The 10938-nt window shown below is 36.1% G+C and overlaps 1 protein-coding gene, 1 long non-coding RNA gene and 1 other non-coding gene across 3 annotated transcripts; all 3 read right to left on the minus strand.

Moving 5' to 3' along the window:
* Positions 1-232: 232 nt before the first annotated feature.
* Positions 233-628, minus strand: LOC110918285. The gene is made up of 3 exons (XR_002581203.2): positions 579-628; positions 400-454; positions 233-318 (listed from the first exon to the last, which is right to left on the minus strand). It is a non-coding gene; the product is annotated as an uncharacterized LOC110918285 (long non-coding RNA).
* Positions 629-1292: 664 nt separating this feature from the next.
* LOC110915848 lies at positions 1293-1899 on the minus strand. Its single transcript, XR_004884435.1, has 2 exons — positions 1786-1899; positions 1293-1503 (listed from the first exon to the last, which is right to left on the minus strand). It is a non-coding gene; the product is annotated as an uncharacterized LOC110915848 (transcript).
* Positions 1900-5577: 3678 nt separating this feature from the next.
* Positions 5578-7371, minus strand: LOC110919347 (glutamic acid-rich protein-like). Its single transcript, XM_022163619.1, has 4 exons — positions 6907-7371; positions 6750-6855; positions 6255-6598; positions 5578-5586 (listed from the first exon to the last, which is right to left on the minus strand). The coding sequence occupies exons 1-4, from the start codon at positions 7369-7371 to the stop codon at positions 5578-5580; spliced, it is 924 nt and encodes a 307-aa protein (XP_022019311.1).
* Between the last annotated feature and the right edge of the window lie 3567 nt (positions 7372-10938).

The raw sequence follows: 10938 nt of genomic DNA on the forward strand, positions 1-10938 counted from the left end.
CTTATGATGTAACGTTATAGCTACTTTAATATCAAGAAAATGGTCCTAATATCCCAAATAAGATTATAAAACCAATTTTATAAACATACCATTAACAAATAACATCCTAATAGTTATTGTATAACATCAACTAATGAAAGAAATAAAACTTCATTATATTTCAAATAAGCATGTTCATAACAAAAACACTAACCATAAATAAGTTATAACATTATCTAACATAAAGTTTTAATATTTAACAAAGAAATTACAAGCAATTAAAGAAATAAGAAGCATAAAATCTTGAGTCATCATGCGTCCTCAATCCTCATGGACTACCTACAAATAAACCATCCACATACAATCATTAAGTTCCATGATATTAAAATTATTTGTATCACAAGTTTAACAAATACATACCGAGATGAATGGATAGGGCCATGCGATGGATGCACCAATGCACTCTAAATCAGTTCTATTCAGAAATTCAGATTGTTGCTTAAGTATAATGAAATACTAACATAAATGATTAATTACTTGATCTCATCATCATGTTAAATAATGTGTGCAGATTAAGAATAATAAAATAAAAAAAATACCTCAAGCACACTATGAGCTAGCTCACTATTTCCATCCACATGACCAATTGTGGTTTGTGATGAAACCCATTCCGGATCAACTTCAGCTGAAACAAGCATGTAAGTTGCATAAGATAAGATTTAACACTAGAAGAGACAAAGTAGACGTGGCAACGTGGCCGGGTCGGGTCGGGTAACATGTTCGGGTCAACCCAATTCTTTTGTACAGGTTGAAATAAGTCTCCAGGTTGAGTTGACCCGCCACTTTTTGTCCATTAACTTTGAAACTTAACATATCAAAATGTTATAAGTTAAAAAAAATAATATTGTATTATTTCGGTAATAGATAGTTGAAACCATTTAGGAGGTTTTATAAATTAATAAAACTTTAGATGACTTTCAACCTGTTTGACTAGGGGTATCAACGATCCGATACACCAGTGAGCTACTCAAGATCAGTTTGCTAAAAGCTCGAACCAAGCCAAGCTTAAAAAACGAGCTCGATCCTAGATTGGAGCTCGTTTAATAAACAAACCTGAGCCTCATATATCAAACTTGACTAGGCTCATGAGCCTAAACAAGCCAACTATTTATAAAAATATAATAACTTCTATTTACCGGAAAGAACCACCAAAACCCGCCGTCAACCACCATGGTTGCTGGAATACCACACCCGAATCACCGGAATCCGTTTCATGCCCTAGCCAGCTTTATTTTTTTTGTTAAACAACTATTATAAAAACCCATTTATTCCAAGTGTCCAAAGCATACCAAGTTTCCATCTTTTAATGCCACCACAAGTCACAACACTAGTCAACTGCAACATAGAAACTATCCAATTACAATCGAACGAAACATCCAACAACTAGCGAGTCGAAAATCCCAAGTCTTCACAGCTCCACGAGCCGGGCTCAAGTAATTTGTCACCATTCCCATAATAGCAAACCTGAATCACAATATCGACACATTTTATTGTGTTATGTTTTATCTCTAACGGTAGGTCAAATATGTTATTTAGCTAAAAAAATGGGTTGAAAATAAACCAATAATCAAAGTAAGTTTAGGCCAATCAACTGAACATGTTTCAGTTAGTTATAATCCTGATCGTATAATATTAAGCTAAACTATTTAACAGGACAGGAGACTGCATGAAAGCCAGTGGAACCGAACCCAGAAGACCTCTACAAGTTGGTGTAACGAATGATATGATATAAGAAAACAAACTTACATAAAGCCAGTGGAAATCTGCTTTAAATCAATCTCTATATTCTTCATATTAGCAAGTGACTGGGCACAGAATATGAGAGCAAGCCATGAACCAAGCTTGTACTGTAGCAGAAGAAAAAAGTTCCATTAAGTTATGCGAACTTTGAGGTTGCTGAAAGGGTGAAACATTTTAACACAAATCCCCATAGGTACAACTTACACTCAAAATGTTATGTTGAATCTCCTATTCACCAGCTGCTAATCCAGTTATCGGTAGTTACTGTGACCTAATTCTAATTCAATTATTGTAGCTACATGACCTAATTCTAATTCAATTATTGTAGTTACTATTATCAAGACCCATTTATTCCAAGTGTCCAAAGCATAACAAGTTTCCATCTTTTAATGCCACCACAAGTCACAACATTAGTCAACTGCAACATAGAAACTATCCAATTACAATTGAATGAAACCTCCAACAACTAGCAAGTCGAAAATCTCAAGTCTTCACAGCTCCACGAGCCGGGCTCAAGTAATTTGTCACCATTCCCATAATAGCAAACATAAAGCCAGTGGAAATCTGCTTTAAATCAGTTCTCTATATTCTTCATATTGGCAGGTGACTGGGCACAGAATATGAGAGCAAGCTGTGAACCAAGCTTGTATCGGAACATAACGTCGGCGACACCGAAGATGATGGCGATGAAACCGGAGTAATCGATGGGGAGATTGTCAGGGTGAACCGGTTGAGGCTTGTACGGCTTCGCCGACGACGGTTTCTGGGGATCGTTGCCGGACGACGACATCGTTGCAGATCTGATTTCTTTCAATCTTCTTGTTTCACCCCCTAACCATGTCACCTCTGCCCCTTGTTGTCTGTGGTTTCTCCGCCATCATTAACCGCTGCATTCCACCACCTTGTAACCATCGTTTCCGCCGCCAATCACCGCCAAACCCTTGAACCATCGCCGAACCAGATCTAAAACAACTCCCTGTCGCCCAACCTGCAGCCGTCGCTGCTGTGGTCTTGCACCTCTGCGTGCAGCTGCCACATCTCTCACACGTCTATCTCTCTATCATCGATCCTCTCTCTCACGGCTTTCACTCCCCCACTCTCTCTAGACTTGCAGATCTTAGTGTTGTGAGAGAAATAAGAATGGGGGCTAGGGTTTTGATGGAGAAAAATGAAGGAGAAAGGAGTTTGAGATGCTTTTATACCTACGTTTATTTAAATGGGTCCATACCACGAATACGAACCCGTTTAATTGTCGTGCGTCTCGATCACTTACTAAAATTTGCTCGCTAAACCATAATTAAATAAACCAGATACGTTGGTTATATAAATTTCACTAAATGGGTATTCGGTTCATATATATTTGTTAAATCAAATGTGTTTGGCCAGAATCGGCAGTTGAATAATAGGTTTTACCCGTCGTAGGCCGTTATTATTTAAAATAAAATATACATAAATATGAAGATGCGCTTTATAACTGATTTGCTAAAAAAATCACTAACACGTTAACATACGCAATTTCACGGAAGTTCACAAAACAAACATGTAGGTCATATAACATATATATTCACCAAATATATATTTATTTAATTGCTTAGGGATACTATTCCAATTGTCTACCCACATTTAGAGACATACTCGTGTGTGATTATGTAATTCTTTGAACTACTGTCTTGTGAGTATTTGTGCAATAACCGACACTTAATTAACCATAATCAAGTATACTGTATGAATGAATGATTGAGATAACGGAGTTTCTGTTAAGGGTGTTAACCTGAAATTGTCGGGCGTCATATGTGATCTCCTATTACCCATTGTGATCCATTAAGTACCAATATGGTTCATTAAGACATTTATGATCTACCATTGTCCTTTATTATCCATTAAGGCCCAACATGGTCCATTAAGACATGTGTGATCTACTGTTGTCCATTGTGCCCCATTAAGAGCCAATATGGTCAGGTCAATATGGTCCATTAAAACAAGTATGATCTACTATTGTGCACTATGATCCATTCAGGCCCAACATTGTCCATTAAGACATGTATGATCAAATATTGTCCATTGTGATCCATTAAGGCCCAATATGGTCCATTAAAACATGTATGATCTACTATTATCCATCGTGTTCCATTAAGGCCTAATATGTTCCATTAAAACATGTATGATCAACTATTGTCCATTTTGATCCATTAAGGGACATGTGGTCCATTAAGACATATACGATCCACTATATGGCCGTTGTGAATTATTTAGGCCCAATATGGTCCATTAACACATATATGATCTACTACTGTTTATCGTGATCCATTAAGGCCCAATAATGTCCATTAAGACGTGTAGAATCTACTATTTGGCCATTGTGAATTATTTAGGCCCAATATGGTCTATTAACACATATATGATCTACTATTGTTTATCGTGATCCATTAAGGCCCAATATTGTCCATTAAGACTTGTATGATCTACTGTTGTGCATTGTGGTCGATTAACACATATATGATCCATTATTTGTCTTTATGATCCATTTAGTCCCAATACGGTCCATTAAGACATGTATGATCCACTATTAGTCCTTGTGATCCACTAAGGCCCAATATGGTTCATTAAGACATGTATGATCCACTATTATGATCCATTTAGGCCCAACATGGTCCATCAAGACATGTTTGACTACTATTCTCCATTATGATCCATTAAGGCCCAATATGGTCCATTAACACACATATATGGCCCACTATTGGCCATTATGATCCATTAAGGCCCAATATGGTCTATTAATACATATATTATTAGGGATGAGCTCAGTATCAATACGAAAATACCGCTACCGAGAATCATCAACTATGGGTACAGGTACCGGTTACTGAAAATGTTTGGTACGATACTCTACGTTACCGGTATTTGAAAATTAAAATCGGTATCATATATGTACGGTACCGAAAACGCCAAAAAGTGGGTAACGAAAACAATTCGGTACGGGAAATTTGGCACTAGTACTAATTTTGCATACATTAGAAACGTATATAAACGTAACTAATATGCATACTCTTACATATTACTTAGAAGAAAACACATATGGTTAGAATATATAACAATAAAATAAATTTTTAAATATGTAGTAAGATTTTTTTTGTTTTATAATATTAACTAATATAATTTTCAAATGAGAATATTAATTGAGATGGAAGTTTCGAATGAAATATTTTGGTGGGAAGTTTTAGAATGAAATATTTTTGGGGGGAAGTTATTTTGGGGGTAAGTTTAACTTTTAGGATAAATATTTTGGTGGGAAGTTTTAGGATGAAATATATTGGTGGGAACTTTTAGGATTAAATATTATGAGGGAAAATTTAAATTATAGGATAAATATTTTGGTGGAAAGTTTTAGAATAAAATAATTTTGGGAAATTTTTTAATACGTTGTAAGTTTAACATTTAATCACACATCTTTTCATAACATTTGATAATATTTCGTCACACGAAAATAAACAAAGTGACAATGATGTGATGAATGTTATGTAAAGGCCCATGTTTTTTTTTAAAAAAAATTTTAAGTGTAGATATTGTATAACCTTTGGTCACAGAAAATAATATACATAACCATATGTATTAAATTTTAGCCACATTAGTAAATATCAAGTGTCCTAATACGGTGTATTATAATAACACCATAATGATTAAGCGTCCTATAAAGGTTAAAGTTATAAGACCCTAGTGTCAAGTGTCCTATTAAGTTATGTTATAATAGAACTCTAGCGAATAAGTGTCCTATAAAACTGATGTTTTATGACTCAAATATCAGGCGCCCTATTACAATGTATTATAATAACACCACAATGATTAAGCGTCTTATAAAGGTTAAATTTATAAAACCCAAGTGTCAAGTATCTTTTTAAGTTATATTATAATAAAACTCTAGCGAATAAGCGTCCTATAAAACTAATGTTTTATGACTCAAATATCAAGTGTTCTATTACGGTGTATTATAATAACACCACAATGATTAAGCGTCCTATAAAGTTTAAAGTTATAAGACCCAAGTGTCAAGTGTCCTATTAAGTTAAGTTCTAATATGACTTCGACTAGAAAGGGTCCTATAACACTGAACATTTATGACTTAACTACAACGTGTCCTATTAAGTTATGTTATAATAGGACCCCAGATGATCAAGTGTCCTAATACAATACCACACAATGGGACACTAACAATTAAATGTCTTATAAAGTACTTTACTAGGATCTACGTTTTAAGTGTCATATTAAATTATATGATAATAGGACCCAAAAAAATCATCCATCCTATTAAATAGTTTTTTAGGACACCGGTTTAGTAGAGTATATTATAAAAGGACCGCAAAAGTTCATTAGTCCTATTAAATAGTTTTTTAGGACCCTCTTTAACAAGCGTCCCACAGAAAAGGTCCTAAAAAGCCATTTTTGTTGTAGTGAAAGATGGTAGGATTTGAGAGAAGTACCTGATCAACAGGTTGCTTTCCAGATGATGATGCTTCATTCTGATCTTCATCCTCCTGTTCATTGATTTCGTTGTTCACTAAATCATCCACCTTTTCTTGAACAGCTGGATCTCTGATTAATAATCCAGAAGCACCTTGATCATTGTCATCATCATCTTTATCAGACTTGTCATCATCTTTGTCATCAGATTTATCTTCATCTTCCTTATCTTCATCCTCCTCATCTTCATCCTCCTCTTCATCATCTCCGAACATCTCTATATCAGATTCTTCATCCACAATCTCACCACGAGCTATTTTTCCCTTCCTTTTTCGATCAAGAAACTTTAACAACTTGGTCACTTCTTTTGAATTGTATGGCACAGGGTAAGCCAATTAGCACAAATTTGTCTGTCTTCCACTCAAGTAGCAGAACTTCCCTGGCCTTTCTTTTTCTCTGAAAAATTTCAACCCTTCGAAGAATATTTTCAACAACTACTGGCTCAGAAGGCTCACCGACAACTAAGAATTCAGGTTCATGAGGTTCTTCAGCATCAACTATCTCCTGATCATCTTCAACTTGTTCTTGAATTTCAACAACTTCAATCATTTCAACATCAGGCTGTGAAGAAGAACCACCAGCATCAAGTTAACTCGAAGATCCATCAACTACTTCAACTTCTTCAACCACACCTTTGTTCTTTTGATTTGCTTCTTCAGCTACACGACGTTCTCGTTCCATTCTTCTTTCATTTGCCTTTATTACATCAATTTCATCGAATGCAGCATGAATATTCATCTTTAGATGGCTTTCAACTACAGCAACCAGCATCTGAAGTTGTTGATCTTTCATCACTTTGTCAGCTTTCATAGCTTCCATCTCCAACTTCATAGCCTTCATCTCATTCGAAGAAGCTTCACTCATTTCACTGAGAAGCTGATTGAGCGACTGGTTCACCTCTTCCAGATTCTTTATCTTGACATTTAGTGTAGATATCTCGAGTGTCAACAGTTCAAACATTTTAGAACTATCATCGACATCATCCTTCATTTTGTTCATTCTTGCTTCTTTTTCTACCAGTGCTGCAACTATTTTATCATGTGCTATCATCAAATCTTCAACTTGTTTTCTTAGCATATCACGTTCCACCTCAGCTTTGCCTTTTTCTTTCTCCAACTTGTTGACTCTTTGACAGCTTTATCATTAAACATATCACTTTCTCCTGGAAGATCTTCTGAGAAAATACCCGTAGCAGGACCAATATTATCAAAATCAAAGTTGAAATCTTCTTCTTTCTAATGTGGTGAACCAGGAATATTTTGTTGAACACGTTTAGGACTGGCAACTTTGAAGCCTGTGATCTCGACGTAATCATCATCACCTGTCTTCTTTTCTGTTTCAACAACTGGAACTTCTTTTGATTTCGCCTCTTGTTCTTTTGGAATATCAACACTTGGAGACTTTTCTTTCTGCACATGTTGAACTTTCTTTCCTTCTTTATCCTTTTGTGACTCAGCTCCTGATTTCTTTGATCTGACATTTCTTGGAATTGTTCTAGCTGGAGCTGCTTTTCTCTTCTTTCTTTGCTTCTTTGACTTTTCAGGATCATACGGAGAATCTTCTTCATCTGATCCCTTTTGTTTCTTTGAAGGTCTTTTCTTCAATTGAGCTTTTCCTCTACCAAGAGTTTCAGGAATTAGTTTAGACTCAGATTGAGTAGCTTTAGAATCTCCATCACTTGAACCACTTTGATCTTTTGTTTCTGGTTCAACCCTTGTAACCTTTTCAGCATGAACACTTGTTCCTTGAGCTTGTTGTGCTGCAATCTCTTCGTTCTTTTTCAAATAACTTTCCAAAGTTTGCTTTAACAACTCAGCACCTTGTTCAATCACCACAGATGGCTCTACAACTGTCTCATCCACTAGCTTCTGCTGCGGCTCTCCAGAAGACCCTACAAGACAAACATATACAACAAGATTAGTAACATTTAAACAATATGTGATCTAATTGTCTTAATGCTCCCCATTTCACTAGTCTTTTTCTCAACCAACTCATTCATCTTTGAGTCTTCATTGTCTGAATCACTGTTGTCATGCCTCCACTTATCGTTTTCAGGAGCAACATATTCTTTATCTTTTATTTTGCAAATCATCTGCTTGGTTTTCACATCCTTATCTTTTGTAATTCTTCCAATTGTTACCTTATTTACAATGCTCATCTCCATCACATCTTCACTGTCTTTCGGAAGATCTTTGATTTTGTCATTTAAAATCATCATGATGAATCTAGGATACATGATGTATTTGTCTCCTCCAGCTTGGCAATTTTCCTTCATATACTCAAAAATTACTTGAGAAATGTTGTACTTTTTGTTCAACACCAAGCTTGCTATGATGTTCATGATATAATCAGCAACCTCATCATAAGCACCCTTTCTATGACCCAATGAATGCACCACACAATGCATCAAGTACCTATATGCTTTGGAGAAGCATCTTTTGTACATCTTTCCATTTATGTACCCCGTGAAACCCATTCTGCACCACAAACCTTTTACAAGACGTTCTGACATGATTGTCGGATCATCATCAGAATCTTGTAGATCAAGAACTCTTCTTACATCTGCAACATTAAATTCAATCCCAACATCTATATCTTTTCCATTCTTGTCCTTCTTTCTTAATACAGCATGAATCTTTTTATCTGTTTCATCAAACCTTGTTGTATCCCAGAATGCTCTAACATGTGATTCATAAACCACAGTTTTATCAGACATCGCTTTAGCAATTCTGCTCTCTCTCAAGAATGTTGCCATCTTTTCTACAACAGTACCAGATGTCGATTTAGTATCGAGTGCACAAGGTATATTATGACCCTTGTCCTTTTCTTTTCCTCGTCCCTGCAAGAATATTCAGAATAAATCACTTGAACAAGAATAAAGGCATAAGGATGAAAATTTTGAACAGTTTTCTAACACTTGGAATTTCTATGTGATAACACTACAGAATCGACTGGCCTGTTCGATCGAGAAGCATTGCTGTTCGATCGGCTGGAAATGAATAGAATGACAGTGCCTGTTCGATCGGCTGGGCTAGTCGATCGGCTGGCAAATTATGTCAATGAAGTTCTTACAAATGGTGTCCGATCGGCTAGCAAATGCTCTTCGATCGGCTGGCAAACTTATGCACAGAAATCTAGGTGAAGAAAGAATGCCATCCTTTCAACAAGTAATGCTGCTCGATAGGCTAGCATATGCTTTTCAATAGGTTAGCAATTCCTGTTCGGTCGGCTGGTCTAGCCGATCGGCTGGCACATTGCTGATCGATCGGCTGGTCTAGCCGATCGGCTGGCAAGGCTATGATGAAATGCTGTTCAATCGGCTGGCAAAGCTATGATCAAACAGTACTCATCAAAAGATTCTAACACACAGATTTCATAGCATTCATTTGGCACAAATTTCAAGGCAACAACATAAACACATGATCTTCATTGCTGCTCGATCGGCTGGTCTAGCCGATCGGCTAGCACATTGCTATTCGATCGGCTGGTCTAGCCGATCGGCTAGCATTTGTCACAGAATCGGCTAGGAACAACACTATCAGATGCTTTCAAAAATTTTATCATCTAAATCACAAATTAAGCACAGATCTAGAATCCTAATTATGTCGCGATCAAAACCCTATGCTTATCTTTTTCTAAAACTTCCTACATAGTGTCTAATTTCAGGAACAACCCGCCGACAGCCGTAAACATCTATTCTCAGATCTAACAAGTTCAAACAAGATTTTTCAAAAATTGAAACGGTAAACATGTAGATCTTGTCATTGCGATCAAAACCCTATAACCAGATTTGATCAACAATTCCTAAATCTTCCTAAATCTGAGATTAAAGGTCCGACAGATGAAGAACATGAAGAACAGTATGCATTTCAAAGATTTGAAGATGAATTACATACCTTTGCCATTGAAAATGATGAGCAAGCCAACAAATCAATGATATGATGCAAAGAGAATCCAATAAATTAGTGAAAAACAGTGAATCGGTTGAGAGAGTTCTTGTTCGATCGAAGTGCGTAAACGTTCAAATGAAGCAAGAACCACTATTTATCAGGTGGTAATGGAACGGCTAGGCTGTTCGATCGGCTGGTCCAGCCGATCGGCTGGCCTGTTCGATCCAAGACACTTTGACTTTCAAACCGATTTGACTTTTTGACCTTTTCACATTATCAGTGTTTGAGAAATCCACTTAAGTATCTAGGTCCAAGTTAATGACCCTAGGTACTTAATTTGTCTACCAAGTTCAACTTAATGACCTTGGTTGACCCGAAGCAAAGACAAACTGATGTTTTGATCAAACATTTTTCTGAAAATTTACAAGTTTCAACTTAATGAACTTGCATTTTGACCTTTTATTATTTCTGTTTGAATCAATGATTAGCTCCAAACTTGTTTTTCAACTCAGAACAACTTCCTGCAACTTGCATCAGACTGTGAATCTGAAGATCAACCCTCCGCTTTGGTTTGTTAAAATAAAAGCAGAAATGCAAAATCTTTTTGAGTTTTCAATGCAGATTCTAAACTAGAAGAGTATAACTGAAACTGAAAGACAGAATGAAAGACATCTTTTTACAAACATATTTTTGGTGAGCGTGTTAGGGAATCATATCAGCTACCGACATGTTACAAGTACCGTTAAGCTTAATT

This window comes from Helianthus annuus, chromosome 16, assembly GCF_002127325.2.
Source record: "Helianthus annuus cultivar XRQ/B chromosome 16, HanXRQr2.0-SUNRISE, whole genome shotgun sequence".
Lineage (NCBI taxonomy): Eukaryota > Viridiplantae > Streptophyta > Magnoliopsida > Asterales > Asteraceae > Helianthus > Helianthus annuus.